At 48.3% G+C, this 25,614-nt stretch overlaps 1 protein-coding gene and 1 non-coding gene across 2 annotated transcripts in view; one reads left to right on the forward strand and one right to left on the reverse strand.

Moving 5' to 3' along the window:
* Positions 1-698: 698 nt before the first annotated feature.
* On the reverse strand, positions 699-771 carry trnaf-gaa (transfer RNA phenylalanine (anticodon GAA)). The gene has a single exon. It is a non-coding gene; the product is annotated as a tRNA-Phe (tRNA).
* A 3,503-nt stretch (positions 772-4,274) lies between these two features.
* The window catches only part of pisd (phosphatidylserine decarboxylase), a 48,234-nt gene continuing 26,894 nt past the window's right edge, over positions 4,275-25,614 (forward strand). Inside the window, exons 1-3 of the mRNA XM_056290358.1 lie at positions 4,275-4,327; positions 5,965-6,008; positions 9,400-9,578. Coding sequence (XP_056146333.1) covers positions 4,308-4,327; positions 5,965-6,008; positions 9,400-9,578 — 243 coding nt within the window. The 5' untranslated portion in view covers positions 4,275-4,307. The remainder of the gene's footprint in view (positions 4,328-5,964; positions 6,009-9,399; positions 9,579-25,614) is intronic.

Below are 25,614 nucleotides of genomic sequence, written 5' to 3' on the forward strand. Positions count from 1 at the left end.
GTGTGACAGAGGAAGATGCAGAGGACAGGAAGAGATGGAAACGGATGATCCGCTGTGGCGCCCCCTAACGGGAGCAGCCGATAGTAACAGCAGTAGTAGTAGTAGTAGTGGTACTAGTAGTAGTAGTGGTAGTAGTAGTGGTAGTAGTAGTCGTAGTGGTAGTAGTAGTAGTAGTAGTAGTAGCGGTAGTAGTGGTAGTAGTAGTAGTAGTAGTCGTGGTAGTAGTAGTGGTAGTAGTAGTAGTAGCGGTAGTAGTAGTAGTGGTAGTAGTAGTCGTAGTGGTAGTAGTAGTAGTGGTAGTAGTAGTAGTAGTTGTAGTGGTAGTAGTAGTGGTAGTAGTAGCGGTAGTAGTGGTAGTAGTGGTACTGGTAGTAGTAGTAGTGGTAGTAGTAGTAGTAGTTGTAGTGGTAGTAGTAGTGGTAGTAGTAGTAGTAGTAGTAGCGGTAGTAGTGGTAGTAGTAGTGGTAGTAGTAGTAGTGGTAGTAGTAGCGGTAGTAGTAGTTACTTGTAGTCATGGCAACGGTTGCAGGGGGTTACTGCTTCAACCAGCAAGAGTAAGGGACGTTAGGGGGACACATGCGGAAGCTTGGCTGTGATAAAACGCACAAAACGTTCAGTGTGAATCACACACACAGTTTTGAACGTTATGATGTGAAGTTTAAAGATGAAGACCTGTGAACGATCTTCATCACCCCACCTGCCGAAACCCGGGATCGAACCAGGGACCTTTAGATCTTCAGTCTAACGCTCTCCCAACTGAGCTATTTCGGCACGGTGGCGTAGCGGTTAGCCCGGTCGCCTCATATGAGGAAGATCCTGGCTTCGACCCCCGGGGTGGTCCAGCCTTGGGGGTCGTCCCGGGTCGTCCTGTGTGTGGAGTTTGCAGGTCCCCCCCCCGTGTCCACGTGGGTTTCCTCCGGGGGCTCCGGTTTCCTCCCACAGTCCAAAGACATGCGGGTCAGGTTCTGATTCTGGTTCTGATTCTGAATACGCCATACGAAATTGTCCCTAGGGCTGTGTGTGTGTGTGTGTGTGTGTGTGTGTGTGGGCCCTGTGATGGATGGCGGCCGGCCTGTCCAGGGAGGCGGGTGTCTCCCCGGGGGCCTGCCACGCAGTGGCTGCTGGGAGAGGCTCCAGCAGGATGGCGGATGGATTAACTGGTTTTAAGGTACTGTTGTAACCATTCAGTTTTAAACACTTGGACCATCATCCAGTAAAACCTGAAATGTGTTTTGAAATACTACAGTAAAAGTATAAAAGCATAGTGGTCACATATTGTTTTAGAAAACTCTGAAAATCAAGTATAACAACTTAATGCCACGAAGTAATATTTTTAATGGCAATATCATACCAGAAAAATGTTATGCATAGTTTTACACAAATCATTATTTTCCATGATGAAATTGTCTTAAAGCTATCTATCTATCTATCTATCTATCTATCTATCTATCTATCTATCTATCTATCTATCTATCTATCTATCCATCCATCCATTCATTTGAAAGCTGTTTCTCTTCTTCAGCTTCCAGAAAGGATTCCATGTGATTTTCAAGACACTACAAGAGTCGGACAGAGTAACCAACAGCCGTAAACGACCTTTTTTATTTTACGATATTTTACAAACATCTTTGGGTAATACTTTCTTGTTTGAAGGTGTAAAAAACACGGGGATCTTTTAAAAAGTGGCGTTTTTTGGTTGAACCGTTTGGTTAATATCATTCAGTTATTTGTAAAACGCCACTCCAGAAGAACGTTTGGAGAAAATAAAAAGACCATCTCGAGTAGGACCCGGATGCAGCCCGCAGAAGGAGGCGGGGCTACGCATATAGCCCCTCCCCCTTACATGGGGCATCACGTATCAGTCCTTGCTGTGGGGGCAAACGTGTTCTTACACACCCGTGGGATTTATTGGCCCTGAAGTTTGCCTCAGAGGCCCGTGTAGAACCTGGCTGCTAACCCCGGAAGTTAGACGCCGCCTGGCGAACACGGAAGTCTCTGCAGGCCTGGCTGACGGCGCTTTGCAAGAGGGTGTTTTTTAATATATATTTTTATTGAACATTGTTCATATTCATGTGCAGATTCTTGAAGAAAGTTCATTATAAAACAAACATGGCAAATATACATTCCATCCAAAAACACATAGGTATATCCAAAGTGCCAAAGGTAACAGTATGTAAACATTTCTATACAGTATATCAGGAAGTACACAGAGGCTGAATGTCACGTGACAAATATACGGTGATGTATTATGAAAATAAGGGTACAAACAATAATAAATTAAATACATGACATACACTAATTTCAAGTATGATCTAAATTCATTTAAAAAAACAACAAATTTGGGTGATGACTTAAAGCAGTGGTTCTCAACCTTTTTGGGGTCCTGGACCCCCTGCGTATTTTTGATCTACCCTGAGGACCCCTCCACCTGATCTTGGGGGAGGGGGGTTGCAATTTGATAGAAACAGTAGAAACTGCATTTTAAATTGCATTATAGCATTTATTCACTCTTTGGGGCAAAAATAAGAGCTTTCAGTTGTAACTTAGATATAGTTAACAAAACAGAATTCTTATGCAGTAACTTTCAGATATATGTAACAAAACAGAATATGTATTCAGTAACTTTCAGATATATGTAACAACACAGAATATGTATTCAGTAACTTTCAGATATATGTAACAAAACAGAATATGTATTCAGTAACTTTCAGATATATGTAACAACACAGAATATGTATTCAGTAACTTTCAGATATATGTAACGAAACCGAATATGTATTCAGTAACTTTCAGATATATGTAACGAAACCGAATATGTATTCAGTAACTTTCAGATATATGTAACGAAACCGAATATGTATTCAGTAACTTTCAGATATATGTAACGAAACAGAATATGTATTCAGTAACTTTCAGATATATGTAACGAAACCGAATATGTATTCAGTAACTTTCAGATATATGTAACAAAACAGAATATGTATTCAGTAACTTTCAGATATATGTAACAAAACAGAATATGTATTCAGTAACTTTCAGATATATGTAACAAAACAGAATATGTATTCAGTAACTTTCAGATATATGTAACAAAACAGAATATGTATTCAGTAACTTTCAGATATATGTAACAACACAGAATATGTATTCAGTAACTTTCAGATATATGTAACGAAACAGAATATGTATTCAGTAACTTTCAGATATATGTAACGAAACAGAACATGTATTCAGTAACTTTCAGATATATGTAACGAAACAGAATATGTATTCAGTAACTTTCAGATATATGTAACGAAACAGAATATGTATTCAGTAACTTTCAGATATATGTAACGAAACAGAATATGTATTCAGTAACTTTCAGATATATGTAACAAAACAGAATATGTATGCAGTAACTTTCAGATATATGTAACTAAACAGAATATGTATTCAGTAACTTTCAGATATATGTAACAAAACAGAATATGTATTCAGTAACTTTCAGATATATGTAACAAAACAGAATATGTATTCAGTAACTTTCAGATATATGTAACAAAACAGAATATGTATTCAGTAACTTTCAGATATATGTAACGAAACAGAATATGTATTCAGTAACTTTCAGATATATGTAACAACAGAATTTTTATGCAGTAACTTTTAACAATGCAAACGGGAGCGAGATCTCTTATTAAAATACAATAAATGACACTTGTGAAACAGATGTAATTAGAGAAAAAAGTCCTGTTACCCTTTATAGTTTAGGTAGATAAAGGTCTCAGTCACATTTGAGTAAAATAGTCCTATTCCTATAAATGTCATAGGATCTTTTTTTTAAAGATATTTTATTTTCACGGACCCCTTGCAATTACACCACGGACCACTAGGGGTCCGCGGACCCCCCGGTTGACAAACACTGACTTAAAGTATCTATTTTTATGAATAATACTGTTTCTCTAACCTCACCCTCACCCCCAAGCTTGACCACACTACCCCTGCGCCTGTGTGAGCCAACGTGGCGCATGCGTAGAACACATCGGGTTTGGATCGGGCAATTACAGCATGAACGTATAAAGAAAACGTTACATCTTTAAACCATCACTGTATATATTCCGTATATACACATTATAGTACACGTTCTCTTCATATAGCCAGAGGTTACGAGCTGCAGCTGCGTGTACTTGAACATTTCCGCATGACGTTTTGGACGTTTCTGACGTCCCGGCTACGTCAATGCTGATTGGTTACGTAGCACTATTCGTTCTTCCGCAAACAGAACCAAGATGGCAGCGTCCATAAGGAAGGTGTGCCGCCGGCTGATGTCGGGGGATTTCCGCAGGTATCGCTACGGTTTAAGGCTGAATTGAAAATCTACCGACCCGACTCATAGGACGGGTACCTGTAATGTTTCCTCACGAGGGCTGATGGGAAAGAAATTGAAACGGACACGTTTTGTGGCAGACTTGGCACTGCAGGGGGCATTGTGAACGCTGCTTCACGTTTCGTAATATTTTCTGTCAAGGTGTTTGCAGTGGTGACGGACAGGTTGACGGACGAGATCAGGCAGGAGTCTCCGTGGACGATGATGTTTGCGGATGACATTGTGATCTGTAGCGAGAGTAGGGTGCAGGTGGAGGAGAGCCTGGAGAGGTGGAGGTATGCCCTGGAGAGAAGAGGAATGAGAGTCAGTAGGAGCAAGACAGAATACCTATGTGTGAATGAGAGGGAGGACAGTGGAAGGGTGAGGATGCAAGGAGTAGAGGTGACGAGGGTGGAGGAGTTTATATACTTGGGGTCAACTGTCCAAAGTAACGGGGAGTGCAGAAGAGAGGTGAAGAAGAGAGTGGAGGCAGGGTGGAGTGGGTGGAGAAGAGTGTCAGGAGTGATGTGTGACAGAAGGGTACCAGCAAGAGTTAAAGGGAAGGTTTACAAGATGGTTGTGAGACCAGCTATGTTATATGGTTTGGAGACAGTGGCACTGATGAAAAGACAGGAGGTGGAGCTGGAGGTGGCAGAGATGAAGATGATAAGATTTTCACTGGGAGTGATGAAGAAGGACAGGATTAGGAAGGAGTATATTAGAGGGACAGCTCAGGTTGGACGGTTTGGAGACAAAGCAAGAGAGACAAGATGGAGATGGTGTGGACATGTGTGGAGGAGAGATGCTGGGTATACTGGGAGAAGGATGCTGAATATGGAGCTGCCAGGGAAGAGGAGAAGAGGAAGGCCAAAGAGGAGGTTTATGGATGTGGTGAGGGAGGACATGCAGGTGGCTGGTGTGACAGAGGAAGATGCAGAGGACAGGAAGAGATGGAAACGGATGATCTGCTGTGGCGCCCCCTAACGGGAGCAGCCGAAAATAGTAGTAGTAGTAGTAGTGGTGGTGGTAGTGGTGGTGGTGGTAGTAGTAGTAGTAGTAGTATGTCTTAAGTAGGCTGCCTGATATTAGAAATTTCATAGAAATCAAAAATACAAATGAAACTAAAAGCTGTTAATCTAGAAAAATGAAACCCCATTGTAATGATGATGATGACGATAATAATATCCTTATTGTTATGGTCTGTGTTCATCTCATGGGGAAACCCTTCCATGTGGGAACCCTTGTATGTTTCTTTTCAGATGTGAAGCATCTCACTCTTTATCTTGATGTAGTAATATCACGCAGATTTCAACATCACACACACACGCGTGTGTACACACAACATGCACAATAAAGTGTAAATAACCGAGGTTTTAGGGGAAAGTCGTATTGTAGTGAACGCAGCCATCTTTAGACAGTAAATTGAGGTAAACGTCACCAAAAATTACACATCCAGTTAAGCTGCAGATACGCTCAAAAACACTGCAGTGAAGTAACAATAATACTGTGTACATGTATACTATATGAGAGAGAGTGGTAAGATGTTGTACATTTGAGTGTAATATAATATATTTTGATATTAAACTGTTTTATCTCTCTGTCTTTTACATCATCAGGGGTTTGTCAGGTGCAGTTGGACCATGCCGCTTTCTGTCCAAAGGTGAGTAGAAAACACTTATTTAAGAACAAGACCACTAAAACCACCAACACTGCTGGACTCAGCAACTCTCTTCCCTGTCTAGCTTAGTGGCTCGAGCAAGACAACTAATTATACTGCCAATATAAGGGGTTCATATATATATATATATATATATATATATATATATATATATATATATATATATATATATACATATATACATATATAGACGTAGCACAAAAAGTAAGGAAATGTGTGTTTGGTAGATTATGTCTTTGGTGTAACGATGCTTCTTGGCAATAAATCTTATATCAGGCAGCTGATTGGCAGCACCTGGGGTACCAGAAGCTCAAAACAAGAGTCAATAGCAGCAGCAATATAAGCTGTTTGGCATTGGCAGAGAAGATTTGGCAAATTTTTCATGGGCACAACCCACATACTCAGCTTTGCTGCTCATCCCACAAACGCATGTTCCTTACACATGTGGCGCCATTTAAAATGCAAATAAACAGGCTTTCCAACGGTATAAGATTTATTGCCAAGAAGCATTTTTACAGCAAAGAAATCATCTACCAAACACACATTTCCTTACTTTTTGTGATAAGTATATATATAAGTGCCATATATATAAGTATATATATATATATATATATATAAACCCCTATATATATATATATATATATATAAAATCCAGTTTCGTTTCGTTTAGTTTATTGTGTATTTGACAGGGACAACGCACAGTTTTACAGGTGCACCAGAGTTAGCCGGCAGCTAATTGCATCTGCAGTCCCTGGGCAGGCAAACAAACAACAATTAATACAGAAGTAAAAACACAACAATACATAAGAAAACTATTGGACAGGCAGACAAAGAACAATCAAGACAAAATAAAAACATGACAACACATCAGAAAACCAATCTCAAAGGTTATAAATACAATCTGGTCTATTTAAAACAGTGGATATAAATAGAAATCTGACAACAACAACATAATGAATATGGATTTCATTTATTCAGCAACAATGAATATAAATAGTAAATTGACCTGAAACATCAATAAATAACAATCTGACCTAAACTATGACAACAGCTCTAACAGTCAGTCTGGCCTGTTCAATGGCAGGAAATATAAATGACCCACAGTCTTCTACGGTCAGGCTGCACCCGGGCTGGTTCCAGCCAGAACCCCAGGCTGCTCCTGACTAAGAAACATATACTAGTAACTACTCTGAATAAAAACCAACAAAAACCCCGAGTGAAATCTAAAATATGTGCAAAATATTAAAGCAAGGACATGTATTTGTGATTACACGTTTGTGCTGATTTTACCCAAAGCTTAAGAGGCTTTTTAAACACCGCAAAGCTGGCTGACTCTCTGACATGAGGGGGAAGGGAAGTCCACTTTCCCACCACTTTTACTGGAAATGCTGATTGGCCAAAAGCAGTCTTCCTAAACTGTGGTACCCAAGCTCCCCTTGAAGATGCTCTGGTCCTGACCCGTACAGCTCTGTCACGGTCGGGAGAGGCCAGGCATGCTCTCGGAGGGGGGGGGGGTTAGTTATCAAAATTAAGAAAGTTATATTTTTTCAGGATGTGGCAGTGGTGAAAGTCCCGTGGTTTTTAGCCAATACTTTTAAAATCTGTTTCTATAGAGAATATCCTGGCTTGTGGGTGGTCCCTCCCGCCTGGGACCAATTGGTTATACAATACGACAAACGAGGGAAAATCGTGGCGTGTAGAAAAAGACTTGCGGCAGGTGAAGACATTTGATGCCTGATGCTCTTAAAGTGATTCAAATGGAACTTAGCGTTCCTGGTTACCTTACCCACATGTTGTTTAAAAGACAAGTGCTTGTCCATTATGACGGCTAAATATTTTACATGTGTCACCGTATTAACAACTTCAGCGTTTAATGAAATGTCCGGATCAACTGAATCGTTGGTCCTTGATGTGAAGTACATGCAGACTGGTTTGCTTACATGGGGAGTTAAGCATGAGTTTGTAAGCCAATCAGACACCTTGCACATGGCAGCTGGCAAGTTAGCTGCAACTTGCTCTTTTGATCTTGCGTGAGTGAAGATGACCGTGGCGTCGGCATACGTTTCAATGTTTACATCTGGACAGGCTGGTGGAAGGTCGTTTATGTAGATACTAAATAACATGTAGGGAGACAGTACAAGCCTGTTTCATGCCGTCTCAGAAAGAATTTACTTGACTCACTGGATTATATCTACACACATATATATATACACATATATATCTACACACATATATATACACATATATATCTACACACATATGTGTGCACATATATATCTACACACATATGTGTGCACATATATATCTACACACATATGTGTACACATATATATCTACACACATATGTGTACACATATATATCTACACACATATATGTACACATATATAGCTACACACATATGTGTACACATATATATCTACACACATATGTGTACACATATATAGCTACACACATATGTGTACACATATATATCTACACACATATGTGTACACATATATAGCTACACACATATGTGTACACATATATATCTACACACATATGTGTACACATATATAGCTACACACATATATGTACACATATATATCTACACACATATGTGTACACATATATATCTACACACACATGCGTACACATATATATCTACACACATATGTGTACACACATATATCTACACACACATGTGTACACACATATATCTACACACGTACACATATATATCTACACACACATGTGTACACATATATATCTACACACATATGTGTACACATATATATCTACACACATATGTGTACACATATATATCTACACACATATATGTACACATATATATCTACACACATATATGCACACATATATATCTACACACATATGTGTACACATATATATCTACACACATATGTGTGCCAGGCAGCGTGGCGGTCTATTCCGTTGCCTACCATCACGGGGGTCTCAAGTTCGAATCCCCGTGTTACCTCCGGCTTGGTCGGGCGTCCCTACAGACACAATTGGCCGTATCTGCGGGTGGGAAGCCGGATGTGGGTGTGTGTCCTGGTCGCTGCACTAGCGCCTCCTCTGGTCGGTCAGGGCTCCTGTTCGGGGGGGGGGTCTGGGGGGAATAGCGTGATCCTCCCACGCGCTATGCCCCCTTGGTGAAACTCCTCACTTGTCAGGGGAAAAGAAGCGGCTGGTGACTCCACATGTATGGGAGGAGGCATGTGGTAGTCTGCAGCCCTCCCCGGATCAGCAGAGGGGGTGGAGCAGAGACCGGGACGGCTCGGGAGGGTGGGGTAATTAGACGGGTACAATTGGGGAGAGAAAAAATCCCCCCCAAAAAAAGGACAGTGGCTAACATAAGTGCTGGGTAATTTCCAGGGCGTGTCCATCCAAGCCCCGCCTTTCTGGGCCTCCAAGCCCGTGCAAGACCGCTCCATCTGCTACTGGCAACGGGTGCTGGCAGTTACCTCGGTTACGACCAGTATGGACGCTACCAGGACCGGCGGCTGATTGAGCTCGGCATCGAGGTCCCACCTCGTCTGGCGAGTGACACTCAGGTGAGGATACACTTTTCACTCATCTTCCTCTCACCCTCCTTTTGCTGGTCTTTTCCTTTTCCTTCAGTTTCTCCTCTCCTTTTCTTCCAGCTCATTTCTGTCTTCTTCTCTCTTTTCATCCTCTGCTCCTCATCCTCTCTTCTCACTTACAGTCTTCCTCTGAGTGTAAAGCTGCAAAGAAACTGAAATTAATGGGTTAGTTTTTTTATAATCTATCTATCTATCTATCTATCTATCTATCTATCTATCTATCTATCTATCTATCTATCTATCTATCTATCTATCTATCTATCTATCTGTCTGTCTGTCTGTCTGTCTGTCTGTCTGTCTGTCTGTCTGTCTGTCTGTCTGTCTGTCTGTCTGTCTGTCTGTCTGTCTGTCTGTCTGTCTGTCTGTCTGTCTGTCTGTCTGTCTATCTATCTGTCTGTCTGTCTGTCTATCTATCTATCTATCTGTCTGTCTGTCTGTCTGTCTGTCTGTCTGTCTGTCTGTCTGTCTGTCTGTCTGTCTGTCTGTCTGTCTGTCTGTCTATCTATCTATCTATCTATCTATCTATCTTTAGGTCTTGTATCCCCCAAAGACCTGAAGCGCTATATGTAATTTTGTATCATATGCAATGGGAACGTTAAAACAAAGATGTGAAAATAGAATATATATATATATATATATATATATATATATGTGTGTGTGTGTGTGTGTGTGTGTGTGTGTGTGTGTGTGTGTGTGTGTGTGTGTGTGTGTGTGTGTGTGTGTGTATGTATGTAAGGGCACAGTGATGTTACAGTTTCTGATGGATGGTGCTGGGGACATGGATGGACTTCATTATTGGATAGGGGCTCCTGTACTACAGAGTTATGGAGTAGTGTCATAATTTTCCAAGAATTGTAAATTTTTCTAATCTCTCCAGCCTCTCTTGGCAAGTGTGCTGTTTACATCTGCACCGCAAACTAACGCAAGGCTGGGAAATGATGAATGGTTTTTAAGCCAAACTTAGTGGAAAAAGATGCCAATTTCAAAAGTGTTAATTTCTTCATGTCATATATCATGTGCAACAAATGCCTGTGACAGAAGTGTGGGAGTAAGTCGTAGATGTGACGGAGGTGTGGGAGTGGTTCGTTGTAGATGTGACAGAGGTGTGGGAGTGGTTCGTTGTAGATGTGACGGAGGTGTGGGAGTGGTTCGTTGTAGATGTGATGGAGGTGTGGGAGTGGTTCATTGTAGATGTGACAGAGGTGTGGGAGTGGTTCGTTGTAGATGTGATGGAGGTGTGGGTATGGTTCGTTGTAGATGTGACGGAGGTGTGGAAGTGGTTCGTTGTAGATGTGATGGAAGTGTGGGTATGGTTCGTTGTAGATGTGACGGAGGTGTGGGAGTGGTTCATTGTAGATGTGATGGAGGTGTGGAAGTGGTTCGTTGTAGATGTGACGGAGGTGTGGGAGTGGTTCATTGTAAATGTGACGGAGGGGAGGGAGTGGTTCGTTGTAGATGTGACGGAGGTGTGGGAGTGGTTCATTGTAAATGTGACGGAGGGGAGGGAGTGGTTCGTTGTAGATGTGACGGAGGTGTGGGAGTGGTTCATTGTAGATGTGACGGAGGTGTGGGAATGGTTCATTGTAGATGTGATGGAGGTGTTGGAGTGGTTCGTTGTAGATGTGACAGAGGTGGGAGTGGTTCGTTGTAGATGTGACAGAGGGGTGGGAGTGGTTCGTTGTAGATGTGACAGAGGTGTTGGAGTGGTTCGTTGTAGATGTGATGGAGGTGTGGGAGTGGTTTGTTGTAGATGTGACAGAGGTGTGGGAGTGGTTCATTGTAGATGTGATGGAGGTGTGGAAGTGGTTTGTTGTAGATGTGACAGAGGTGTGGGAGTGGTTCATTGTAGATGTGACAGAGGTGTGGGAGTGGTTCGTTATAGATGTGACAGGTGTGGGAGTGGTTCGTTGTAGATGTGATGGAGGTGTGGGAGTGGTTCATTGTAGATGTGACGAAGGTGTGGAAGTGGTTCACTGTAGATGTGATGGAGGTGTGGGAGTGGTTCGTTATAGATGTGACAGGTGTGGGAGTGGTTCGTTGTAGATGTGACGGAAGTGTGGGAGTGGTTCATTGTAGATGTGACAGAGGTGTGGAAGTGGTTCACTGTAGATGTGACGGAAGTGTGGGAGTGGTTCATTGTAGATGTGACAGAGGTGTGGGAGTGGTTCATCGTAGATGTGGCAGAGGTGTGGGAGTGGTTCATTGTAGATGTGATGGAGGTGTGGGAGTGGTTCATTGTAGATGTGACAGGTGTGGGAGTGGTTTGTTGTAGATGTGATGGAGGTGTGGGAGTGGTTCGTTGTAGATGTGACAGAGGTGTGGGAGTGGTTCATTGTAGATTTGACGGAGGTGTGGGATTGGTTCATCGTAGATGTGGCAGAGGTGTGGGAGTGGTTCGTTGTAGCTGTGACACAGGTGTGGGAGTGGTTCATTGTAGATGTGATGGAGGTGTGGGAGTGGTTCATTGTAGATGTGATGGAGGTGTGGGAGTGGTTCATTGTAGATGTGATGGAGGTGTGGGAGTGGTTCATTGTAGATGTGACAGAGATGTGGGAGTGGTTCATTGTAGATGTGATGGAGGTGTGGGAGTGGTTCATTGTAGATGTGACAGAGGTGTGGGAGTGGTTCATTGTAGATGTGGCGGAGGTGTCGGAGTGGTTCATTGTAGATGTGATGGAGGTGTGGGAGTGGTTCATTGTAGATGTGACAGAGATGTGGGAGTGGTTCGTTGTAGATGTGACGGAGGTGTGGGAGTGGTTCGTTGTGGATGTGACAGAGGTGTGGGAGTGGTTCGTTGTAGATGTGACGGAGGTGTGGGAGTGGTTCATTGTAGGTGTGGGAATGGTTCGTTGTAGATGTGACGGAGTGTGGGAATGGTTCGTTGTAGATGTGACGGAGGTGTGGGAGTGGTTCATTGTAAATGTGACGGAGGGGAGGGAGTGGTTCGTTGTAGATGTGACGGAGGTGTGGGAGTGGTTCATTGTAAATGTGACGGAGGGGAGGGAGTGGTTCGTTGTAGATGTGACGGAGTGTGGGAGTGGTTCATTGTAGATGTGACGGAGGTGTGGGAGTGGTTCATTGTAGATGTGACGGAGTGTGGGAGTGGTTCATTGTAGATGTGACGGAGGTGTGGGAGTGGTTTTTTGTAGATGTGATGGAGGTGTGGGAGTGGTTCGTTGTAGATGTGACGGAGGTGTGGGAGTGGTTTTTTGTAGATGTGACGGAGGTGTGGGAGTGGTTCGTTGTAGATGTGACAGAGGTGTGGGAGTGGTTCATCGTAGATGTGGCAGAGGTGTGGGAGTGGTTCATTGTAGATGTGATGGAGGTGTGGGAGTGGTTCATTGTAGATGTGACAGGTGTGGGAGTGGTTTGTTGTAGATGTGATGGAGGTGTGGGAGTGGTTCGTTGTAGATGTGACAGAGGTGTGGGAGTGGTTCATTGTAGATTTGACGGAGGTGTGGGATTGGTTCATCGTAGATGTGGCAGAGGTGTGGGAGTGGTTCGTTGTAGCTGTGACACAGGTGTGGGAGTGGTTCATTGTAGATGTGATGGAGGTGTGGGAGTGGTTCATTGTAGATGTGATGGAGGTGTGGGAGTGGTTCATTGTAGATGTGATGGAGGTGTGGGAGTGGTTCATTGTAGATGTGACAGAGATGTGGGAGTGGTTCATTGTAGATGTGATGGAGGTGTGGGAGTGGTTCATTGTAGATGTGACAGAGGTGTGGGAGTGGTTCATTGTAGATGTGGCGGAGGTGTCGGAGTGGTTCATTGTAGATGTGATGGAGGTGTGGGAGTGGTTCATTGTAGATGTGACAGAGATGTGGGAGTGGTTCGTTGTAGATGTGACGGAGGTGTGGGAGTGGTTCGTTGTGGATGTGACAGAGGTGTGGGAGTGGTTCGTTGTAGATGTGACGGAGGTGTGGGAGTGGTTCATTGTAGGTGTGGGAATGGTTCGTTGTAGATGTGACGGAGTGTGGGAATGGTTCGTTCTAGATGTGACGGAGTGTGGGAATGGTTCGTTGTAGATGTGACGGAGTGAGGGAGTGGTTCGTTGTAGATGTGACGGAGGTGTGGGAATGGTTCGTTGTAGATGTGACGGAGGTGTGGGAATGATTCGTTGTAGATGTGATGGAGGCGGGAGTGGTTCGTTGTAGATGTGACGGAGGTGAAGGAGTGGTTCATTGCAGGGAGTCTGGGATGTGCCAGTGCAGCTGGTGAGACTGCAGATTGAGGAGAGCAGCATGGTGCAGACTCTTTTCTCCCACAGAGCTCCCAGTCCCTCAGCTGCCCCCTCCAGTGGAGAAACCTTGGCAGAGCGCCCTCCCTTCATCTGTTGAAGCTCCCCGATGATCCACACGTCTCCATGTTGTACTCCCCCGAAATGGGCACTGCTCCGTTCCCTGTGTTGCTCCTCCTATTTCACTCCTTTTCTTGGATTTTTCTCCCCAGTTGTACCCAGCCGATTACCCCACTCTCCTGAGCCGGCCTGGTCTCTGCTCCACCCTCTCTGCTGATCCGGGGAGGGCTCCAGACTACCACATGCCTCCTCCCATACATGTGGAGTCACCAGCCGCTTCTTTTCACCTGACAGTGAGGAGTTTCACCAGGGGGACGTAGAGGGTGGGAGGATCACGCTATTCCCCCCAGTTCCCCCTCCCCCCCCCGAACAGGCGCGCCAAGCGACCAGAGGAGGCGCTAGTGCAGCGACCAGAACACACACCCACATCCGGCTTCCCACCCGCAGACACGGCCAGTTGTGTCTGCAGGGACGCCCGACCAAGCCGGAGGTGACCAGCGACCCCCCCTGTTGGCAGGCATCGGAACAGACCGCCACGCCGCCCGGCCGCCACATTCTTGCACTCTAATGCCAAACGCATGTTAAGTTGTCGATTGCCTCACACATTTTGAGGTTTTGCAGACATTCTTTAACCCCGGGGGGGGGGGGGGGACCCCGGGGGGGGACCCCGACCCCGACCCCGGGGGAGGATTTTCGTGCTGCAGGGGTGAGGATACACCAGGCGACCACCACACTGACTCAGACATCCCGACGTGAGGCGTCCGACGTGTTAGCGACGTTAGCATCGCTCAGGAAGAGGGTGGAGAGGAGACGGTGACCGAGTGATGGAGCTGAGCAGGGCGGTGCTTCACAGAGGGTTAAGAGACTCGTGTTCCTGTTTAGCTGCTGCAGAAGGAGCAAATAACTCACAGTAAGACTCGTTATCCCATGTGGGGGAGACATGTTCTGGTACGTTGTCCTGTTCAGAAATGATTCAGGAAGCACCTTCATCCTTCTTCTGTAGACCCACACAGTCCGTCTGGCCAGACAGACCACTTCCTCTTCAGCAGTTCAACTTCCTGTCACTTGTGTGGCTGCTGACCTGTGTCGTGATTGGCCGATGGAACGAGACGTTGTGTCGATGGTAGCTGGTGGTTGGTCAGAGGGGTCACGAGCCTTTTGAGTGGTGCAGCGGGAGGTGTTTAGGTGGCGGAGGCGGCCGGGTGACACCACACAGGTGCCAGGCCGTAGCGGGAGGTGTTTAGGTGGTGGAGGCGGCCGGGTGACACCGCACAGGTGCCAGGCTGTAGCGGGAGGTGTTTAAGTGGCGGAGGCAGCTGGGTGACACCACACAGGTGCCAGGCCGTAGCGGGAGGTGTTTAGGTGGTGGAGGCGGCCGGGTGACACCGCACAGGTGCCAGGCTGTAGCGGGAGGTGTTTAGGTGGCGGAGGCAGCTGGGTGACACCACACAGGTGCCAGGTCGTAGCGGGAGGTGTTTAGGTGGTGGAGGCGGCCGGGTGACACCACACAGGGGCCAGGCCGTAGCGGGAGGTGTTTAGGTGGTGGAGGCAGCTGGGTGACACCACACAGGTGCCAGGTCGTAGCGGGAGGTGTTTAGGTGGTGGAGGCGGCCGGGTGACACCACACAGGGGCCAGGCCGTAGCGGGAGGTGTTTAGGTGGTGGAGGCGGCCGGGTGACACCACACAGGTGCCAGGCCGTAGCGGGAGGTGTTTAGGTGGAGGAGGCGGCTGGGTGACACCACAAAGGGGCCAGGCCGTAGCGGGAGGTGTTTAGGTGGTGGAGGTGGCTGGGTGACACCACACAGGTGCCAGACCGTAGCGGGAGGTGTTTAGGTGGTGCAGGCGGCCGGGTGACACCACACAGATGCCAGGCCGTAGCGGGAGGTGTTTGGGTGGCGGAGGCGGCTGGGTGACACCACACAGGTGCCAGACCGTAGCGGGAGGTGTTTAGGTGGTGCAGGCGGCCGGGTGACACCACACAGGTGCCAGGCCGTAGCGGGAGGTGTTTAGGTGGAGGAGGCGGCTGGGTGACACCACACAGATGCCAGACCGTAGCGGGAGGTGTTTAGGTGACGGAGGCGGCTGGGTGACACCACACAGGGGCCAGGCCGTAGCGGGAGGTGTTTAGGAGGTGGAGGCGGCTGGGTGACACCACACAGGGGCCAGGCTGTAGCGGGAGGTGTTTAGGTGGTGGAGGCGGCCGGGTGACACCACACAGGTGCCAGACCGTAGCGGGAGGTGTTTAGGTGGTGCAGGCGGCCGGGTGACACCACACAGGTGCCAGGCCGTAGCGGGAGGTGTTTAGGTGGAGGAGGCGGCTGGGTGACACCACACAGATGCCAGACCGTAGCGGGAGGTGTTTAGGTGACGGAGGCGGCTGGGTGACACCACACAGGGGCCAGGCCGTAGCGGGAGGTGTTTAGGAGGTGGAGGCGGCTGGGTGACACCACACAGGGGCCAGGCTGTAGCGGGAGGTGTTTAGGTGGTGGAGGCGGCCGGGTGACACCACACAGGTGCCAGACCGTAGCGGGAGGTGTTTAGGTGACGGAGGCGGCTGGGTGACACCACACAGGGGCCAGGCTGTAGCGGGAGGTGTTTAGGTGGTGGAGGCGGCCGGGTGACACCACACAGGTGCCAGGCTGTAGCGGGAGGTGTTAAGGTGGAGGAGGCGGCTGGGTGACACCACACATGGCTCGTCCTCTTCCTGTGTCAGTGTAAATGTGGTAGATTGTGTCACAACACACTTGGGATTTTACATTATACAAAATGTGTATGTTTTCCATTGTGTTGTCCGAGAGAGCGAGTGTGTGTGTGTGTGTGTGTGTCGGTGTGTGTGGGTGTGTGTGTGTGTGTGTCGGTGTGTGTGTGTGTGTGTGTGTGGGTGTGTGTGTGTGTGTGTGTGTGTGTGTGGGTGTGTGTGTGTGTGTGTGTGTCGGTGTGTGTGTGTGTCGGTGTGTGTGTGGGTGTGTGTGTGTGTCGGTGTGTGTGTGTGTGTGTGTGGGTGTGTGTGTGTGTGTGTGTGTGTGTGTGGGTGTGTGTGTGTGTGTGTCGGTGTGTGTGTGTGTCGGTGTGTGTGTGGGTGTGTGTGTGTGTCGGTGTGTGTGTGTGTGTGTGTGTGTGTGTGTCGGTGTGTGTGTGTGTGTGTGTCGGTGTGTGTGTGGGTGTGGGTGTGTGTGTGTGTGTGAAATGTGCAATTCAACAAAAAGAGAGGAAGTTGATGTTATGTATTTAAACGTGGTGACGACATGAGCTGAATAAGAATAAAGAGGAACATATTTCATATGGTCCCTGGACTTGATTTTCTACACCGTATTTGTAGAGGGAAGTTATTCTGCCCTCACTGCCCCCCTCGCCCCCCCCCCGGGGCAGTTATGCAGATGACTAAACCCCTCCACTGACGACACATGAGAGCAGCTCTGCTTCATGAACTCTATTCAATGTGACCGTCAGCAGACGGGATTCGAACCGGCGATCCCTGTGTTGGTAGGCAATACAGTGACTGCAGGTACCCCACCCTTATGAACAATACAGTGACTGCAGGTACCCCCACCCTTATAAACAATACAGTGACTACAGGTGTCCCCACCCTTATAACCAATACAGTGACTACAGGTGTCCCCACCCTTATAACCAATACAGTGACTGCAGGTACCCCACCCTTATAAACAATACAGTGACTGCAGGTACCCCACCCTTATAAACAATACAGTGACTGCAGGTACCCCACCCTTATAAACAATACAGTGACTGCAGGTACCCCACCCTTATAAACAATACAGTGACTGCAGGTACCCCCACCCTTATAAACAATACAGTGACTGCAGGTACCCCCACCCTTATAACCAATACAGTGACTGCAGGTACCCCACCCTTATAAACAATACAGTGACTGCAGGTACCCCCACCCTTATAAACAATACAGTGACTGCAGGTACCCCCACCCTTATAAACAATACAGTGACTGCAGGTACCCCCACCCTTATAAACAATACAGTGACTGCAGGTACCCCACCCTTATAAACAATACAGTGACTACAGTTACCCCACCCTTATAAACAATACAGTGACTGCAGGTACCCCACCCTTATAAACAATACAGTGACTACAGTTACCCCACCCTTATAAACAATACAGTGACTGCAGGTACCCCCACCCTCATAAACAATACAGTGACTGCAGGTGTCCCCACCCTTATGAACAATACAGTGACTACAGTTACCCCACCCTTATAAACAATACAGTGACTGCAGGTACCCCCACCCTTATAAACAATACAGTGACTGCAGGTACCCCCACCCTTATAAACAATACAGTGACTGCAGGTACCCCCACCCTTATAAACAATACAGTGACTGCAGGTACCTCCACCCTTATAAACAATACAGTGACTACAGGTGTCCCCACCCTTATAAACAATACAATGACTACAGGTGTCCCCACCCTTATGAACAATACAGTGACTACAGGTACCCCACCCTTATAAACAATACAGTGACTGCAGGTACCCCCACCCTTATAAACAATACAGTGACTACAGTTACCCCACCCTTATAAACAATACAGTGACTGCAGGTACCCCGCCCTTATAAACAATACAGTGACTACAGTTACCCCACCCTTATAAACAATACAGTGACTGCAGGTACCCCCACCCTTATAAACAATACAGTGACTGCAGGTACCCCCACCCTTATAAACAATACAGTGACTGCAGGTACCTCCACCCTTATAAACAATACAGTGACTGCAGGTACCCCCACCCTCATAAACAATACAGCGACTGCAGGTACCCCACCCTTCATCATCAGATGATGATGATGAAACGTGTCTCTTAATAAGCGTGTCCACATGAACTGATTCAACCTTCCTTGAATTTCCCACCTGGAGTATTGAGCATGCATCAAGACGAGTACTCAGAAGGTGTACTATGATCAATACACATGTACAATGTGTATTGATCATAGTACTCAGAAGGTGTACTATGATCAATACACATTGTACAATGTGCAGATACAAATGTCACAGGCCGAGTGACAGTAGTGACAGGTCTTGTATGAATGCATGGTCAGTTATTAATGTGGTTGTTGTTTGGTGTGTAGTGTCCTGACGTCCTGGGGGAAGACACTCTTGAGTCTGTGTGTGTGTTGGTCTCGTGGCTGCAGAGGCATCTGCATGACCACAGCGGGGGAAACAGTCCATTATTGGCTCGATGGGGGTCCATGATAATCCATGTAGCCCTGGCGCTGCACCGCTGGGTGGTGGGAGAAAGGAATGTGCGTCTGTTTGTGTAAGGTCACTCTGTCTATTTACCTTGGCGAGCAAACCGGCCGCCGACTGTTTTTATTTTTGCTTTGGTGGGTGGTTGCCAAGTAGGGTGAAGGGTGGTTATGTCACTACGGCCGTCTGTGTGGTCATCGTTGTGTGATTGGCTTGATTCGAAAAGCGTGTTTGGATTAGTGTAGTATGACTCGTGTGTTTGTGCTAGCATTATCTGAGTGTTTGGATTATCGTTGTTGGACCTGGGCATCTGGACTAGCGTGTTTTTGGTGGAATATTTGGGCTAATTTGAGTTAGCTTGTCCACATTGGACCGTACGTGTTGGCAGGGTTATGTTACGACTTATTAGCCTAACGACCAAGACACACCAACCCGACTAGCGGCGACGCAGGCCCACCGTTGCGTTGCCTCACGTCGCCCGCCATCTGGGCCAAGAAGTAGCACTTCCACACACCGCAAAGACTGCAGCCGACGGCCAGCTAGCATGTACGTTCTGCACTGATTCGCTAAGCTGAACAGCCAATCAGAGTGGTCTCTCTTGTTGAGTCTTATCTCTTGCAAAAGGCTCGCCCGGTTCTTTGATTCAGGTCGACATAGGCAAATAAGAAGTCAGACAGCTTCTGGCTGGTTCGTGATGGTTTACTTGGCACACAACAAATAGTTCACGGGTAACGCTGCAGCGCTGGAGACGTACCCTCGGTGCAGCCGAGAGTCGTCAACAACAAGGCGTGGTGCTTTTTCAGAGACAGGCGTGATCTTCTTCTTCTTGTTTTCCTTTCGTCGCTGTCGGTCCCGTTTCCCTCGTGTTGTCTTGCAGGTGTAGCGCGTGTCCTAATCAGGTTTATGTGCATGGCGTCCCTGCTCCAAGGCCGTCCTAATCAGGCCGGCGTACACAGACTCCCTGGCCGTCCTAATCAGCCCGGCGTACACAAACTCCCTGGCCGTCCTAATCAGGCCGGCGTACACAGACTCCCTGGCCGTCCTAATCAGGCCGGCGTACACAGACTCCCTGGCCGTCCTAATCAGGCCGGCGTACACAGACTCCCTGGCCATCCTAATCAGGCCGGCGTACACAGACTCCCTGGCCGTCCTAATCAGGCCGGCGTACACAGACTCCCTGGCCGTCCTAATCAGGCCGGCGTACACAGACTCCCTGGCCGTCCTAATCAGGCCGGCGTACACAGACTCCCTGGCCGTCCTAATCAGGCCGGCGTACACAGACTCCCTGGCCGTCCTAATCAGGCCGGCGTACACAGACTCCCTGGCCGTCCTAATCAGGCCGGCGTACACAGACTCCCTGGCCGTCCTAATCAGGCCGGCGTACACAGACTCCCTGGCCGTCCTAATCAGGCCGGCGTACACAGACTCCCTGGCCGTCCTAATCAGGCCGGCGTACACAGACTCCCTGGCCGTCCTAATCAGGCCGGCGTACACAGACTCCCTGGCCGTCCTAATCAGGCCGGCGTACACAGACTCCCTGGCCGTCCTAATCAGGCCGGCGTACACAGACTCCCTGGCCGTCCTAATCAGGCCGGCGTACACAGACTCCCTGGCCGTCCTAATCAGGCCGGCGTACACAGACTCCCTGGCCGTCCTAATCAGGCCGGCGTACACAGACTCCCTGGCCGTCCTAATCAGGCCGGCGTACACAGACTCCCTGGCCGTCCTAATCAGGCCGGCGTACACAGACTCCCTGGCCGTCCTAATCAGGCCGGCGTACACAGACTCCCTGGCCGTCCTAATCAGGCCGGCGTACACAGACTCCCTGGCCGTCCTAATCAGGCCGGCGTACACAGACTCCCTGGCCGTCCTAATCAGGCCGGCGTACACAGACTCCCTGGCCGTCCTAATCAGGCCGGCGTACACAGACTCCCTGGCCATCCTAATCAGGCCGGCGTACACAGACTCCCTGGCCGTCCTAATCAGGCCGGCGTACACAGACTCCCTGGCCGTCCTAATCAGGCCGGCGTACACAGACTCCCTGGCCGTCCTAATCAGGCCGGCGTACACAGACTCCCTGGCCGTCCTAATCAGGCCGGCGTACACAGACTCCCTGGCCATCCTAATCAGGCCGGCGTACACAGACTCCCTGGCCGTCCTAATCAGGCCGGCGTACACAGACTCCCTGGCCGTCCTAATCAGGCCGGCGTACACAGACTCCCTGGCCGTCCTAATCAGGCCGGCGTACACAGACTCCCTGGCCGTCCTAATCAGGCCGGCGTACACAGCGTTCCTACTCCCTGGCCATCCTAATCAGGCCGGCGTACACAGACTCCCTGGCCGTCCTAATCAGGCCGGCGTACACAGACTCCCTGGCCATCCTAATCAGGCCGGCCTACACAGACTCCCTGGCCGTCCTAATCAGGCCGGCGTACACAGACTCCCTGGCCGTCCTAATCAGGCCGGCGTACACAGACTCCCTGGCCATCCTAATCAGGCCGGCGTACACAGACTCCCTGGCCGTCCTAATCAGGCCGGCGTACACAGCGTTCCTACTCCCTGGCCATCCTAATCAGGCCGGCGTACACAAACTCCCTGGCCGTCCTAATCAGGCCGGTGTACACAGACTCCCTGGCCGTCCTAATCAGGCCGGCGTACACAGACTCCCTGGCCGTCCTAATCAGGCCGGCGTACACAGACTCCCTGGCCGTCCTAATCAGGCCGGCGTACACAGACTCCCTGGCCATCCTAATCAGGCCGGCGTACACAGACTCCCTGGCCGTCCTAATCAGGCCGGCGTACACAGACTCCCTGGCCATCCTAATCAGGCCGGCGTACACAGACTCCCTGGCCATCCTAATCAGCCCGGCGTACACAGACTCCCTGGCCGTCCTAATCAGGCCGGCGTACACAGACTCCCTGGCCGTCCTAATCAGGCCGGCGTACACAGACTCCCTGGCCATCCTAATCAGGCCGGCGTACACAGACTCCCTGGCCGTCCTAATCAGGCCGGCGTACACAGCGTTCCTACTCCCAGGCCCAGCTCCTTTACTCTCACCGATGGGTTCCGCCGAGTCAACATGCTGAATCGGCCGAGCAGCTGCCGACAGGGGTCTGACTAGTGCCGACGGTGCAGGACACACCGCACAAACTAGGATCCCAGACGCTCACTGACGGCCCGGCATCGGCCGTCGGCCTGGTGTGTCAGGACCCTTAACATAGTGTCACTTAACACGCTCAAAACCACACCCCTCAACACCTAGCGTAGGCTTTGTTTAACGTGACACGACGCAGGGCTTCTTTTCCCGTGGTCTAATTTCAGTTCTCAGGTTCTCTTGTTTTTTTCGCAGTTCACAGGTGAAGCCTACGAGGCTTAACTATAGCTCTCCCAGACCTGGTTCTGAGTGTGGGAGTCCCTGCAGGTGAGTTTTGGGGTACCACAGCGGGTGACGTGGGAGCCTTCTCAGAAATTGGCTCTGGCGTTTGTTGCTGTGGTGGAGAACCTCTGACTCGTGCAGGTGTGTGTAGAGGTGTCAGGTGTTGACGGTTGCATCTCACCACCCCCTGACGTAGATCCGCCAAGTAAGACCTTGGAGTGGGATGATTCTGGAGGACAGATCCAGACACCTTGGAGTCGGTGACCCATACCTGTTCTCCCGGTGACAAGTCACTGAGAGCTTTAGCACGGTGACGCGTGTTGTCGGCATCCGACGTCTCCTGCTCTTTTTCCTTCTGGGCGAACGCGGTGCTGTCAGGCAGTGCAAGCTCCAGCTGAGAGGGAGGAGTTGGCACCGTGATGGGGAGGCGTTGGCCCACAAGGAGCTGAGCGTGGCTGTAACCACTCTAGAGAGGTGTGGCTCAGTAGGCGGGTAGAGCCAGGTAGGGATCTCCTGTCTTTTTCAGGAGTTTTTCATGGTCTGGAACAGTGGCGGCTGGCCAGTACAGGGCACTGGGGCGCCGCCCCCTTCAGATATCAAGAGATGAAAATCTACTTAAACATGTTAAATATAATTTAGTTGTATAACGCAAATAATTATGAAATAAAAGTGTTGTCAGTCTGTGAGCGCCTGCCAGCAGCATTAAATATTGGTTCAAATGGGGTTTGGTTGATTCCTGTCTGAATATATATATACTTCCTGTCTGAATACATACACTTCCTGTCTGAATACATATACTTCCTGTCTGAATACATATACTTCCTGTCTGAATAAATATACTTCCTGTCTGAATACATGTACTTCCTGTCTGAATACATATACTTCCTGTCTGAATACATATACTTCCTGTCTGAATACATATACTTCCTGTCTGAATAGATATACTTCCTGGGTGAGGGGCGCCGGCCAAACCATACCTTATGTAAACCCTCGAACTTGTGGCGAGCAGGTGACCTGAGGCTGCTGTCTGATTGGTTTCTCCAGGTTTTCCAGGGGGCGCTGTTCTGTGTGCGCCCCAGACACTCCCACTTTTATTGGCAGTGAATTGGTATTGTTTTACTGTTTTTTGATCTAATGTGATTGGACAATTCTCATGGCTGTCAATCATGTTCACACCCACCACGACACCTGTCTCGACTGTCAATCATCCACCGTCTACGAACCCTGATAAAATCTATCGGCCACATGGTCCTTCTTAATAACTCTGTGACTGTGTGGACACTAAAGCAGCTGTCAGGTGTGCTGGGCCAAGGTCAGTTGCGCCCCCCTCCCCCCCCCCCCAGAACTTTTTTAGCACCAGCCGCCGCTGGTCTGGAAAGCCCGTTCTGCTTCGCCGTTACTCTGCGGGAACCTCGGGCTGCTGGTGATGTGTTTGAACCCATGCGAAGCTGCAGAGGAAGTGAAGGCTTGCCCAGAAAACTGTGGTCCATTGTCCGACGTGCCTTTGAGAGCAGAACAAGGCCTCCCTTTGAGAACAGAAAACTTGAAAATCTCCATCTAGTGCTTTCCAACCCCCACCCCCACCCCCATCCCATACACTCCCCACCTCTCTTGTCTCTCCATAGCCTTCCATCTAACGGGGTGGTGTGAACATGACTCACTTGGTTGGCAGCTCTCTGATTGGCTGTGGTCTCTCTGTGTCGGACCCCCTTAAAAATCTCTGCACTCGATTGGCTTTCCCCCACGTATGTTTACGCAGCGCCCACGTCTGATTGGTTGGCGCCAGAAGGCATTGACTTAGTTGGACCCTGGTGTGGGATGTTTTTTTTATTTTTTGCCGTCACAACTTTTAGTACTAATGCTGTTGCTACTGTTGCTGGTACTGTAACATATAATACGACTAATAATGAGCATTTCACTTTTCCAGCTCCCTTCCACACACACAAGGTCACCTTAAAAAGAGTCAGAACAGATCAGACGGGTTAGGGAGATAAACAGATATGATGGATGTGATGCTTAACAGTTATTCCATATTATCCTTGGAAGTTCCACATTAGTGTAGGGTAACTAAAAGTGTCACTATCGAAGTCGCCTGTGTGTTGCCATGTAGATACTGGCGGGCGGCACGGCGGCCCAGTGGTTAGCACTGTCGCCTCACAGCAAGAAGGTCCTGGGTTCGAACCCCAGGCTTTTTTTCTCCCCAATTGTACTTGGCCAATTACCCCACTCTTCTGAGCCGTCCCAGGTCTCTGCTCCACCCCCTCTGCTGATCCGGGGAGGGCTGATCCCCATGTTGCCAGGCAACGGAACAGACCGCTATGCTAGCTGGACCCCCCGCCGGGTCCTTTCTGTGTGGAGTTTGCATTGTTCTCCCCATGTCTGCGTGGGTTTCCTCAGGGTGCTCCGATTTCCTCCCGCCATCAAAAAGACATGCATGTTAGGGCTGACACTCCTGCCTGTGCCCCTGAGCAAGGCAGTTGAAAGAAGAACTGAAGCTGCTGCAGCTGCCCACTGCTGCTATACAATAGGATGGTTACATGCAGAAGACACGTGTCATTGTAAGAACACAAAGTCAAATAAAGTGGCTTGACTTTCACTGTTATTGCTACTAGTAGTTCTGGTGGTAGTATTTCTACTAGTAGTTCTGGTGGTAGTATTTCTACTAGTAGTTCTGGTGGTAGTATTTCTAGTAGTAGTTCTGGTGATAGTATTTCTACTAGTAGTTCTGGTGATAGTATTTCTAGTAGTAGTTCTGGTGGTAGTATTTCTAGTAGTAGTTCTGGTGGTAGTATTTCTACTAGTAGTTCTGGTGGTAGTATTTCTAGTAGTAGTTCTGGTGGTAGTATTTCTACTAGTAGTTCTGGTGGTAGTATTTCTACTAGCAGTTCTGGTGGTAGTATTTCTAGTAGTAGTTCTGGTGGTAGTATTTCTACTAGTAGTTCTGGTGGTAGTATTTCTACTAGCAGTTCTGGTGGTAGTATTTCTACTAGTAGTTCTGGTGGTAGTATTTCTACTAGCAGTTCTGGTGGTAGTATTTCTAGTAGTAGTTCTGGTGGTAGTATTTCTACTAGCAGTTCTGGTGGTAGTATTTCTAGTAGTAGTTCTGGTGGTAGT

The sequence above is a fragment of the Lampris incognitus genome, chromosome 12, assembly GCF_029633865.1.
Source record: "Lampris incognitus isolate fLamInc1 chromosome 12, fLamInc1.hap2, whole genome shotgun sequence".
In the NCBI taxonomy this organism is placed as follows: Eukaryota; Metazoa; Chordata; class Actinopteri; order Lampriformes; family Lampridae; genus Lampris; species Lampris incognitus.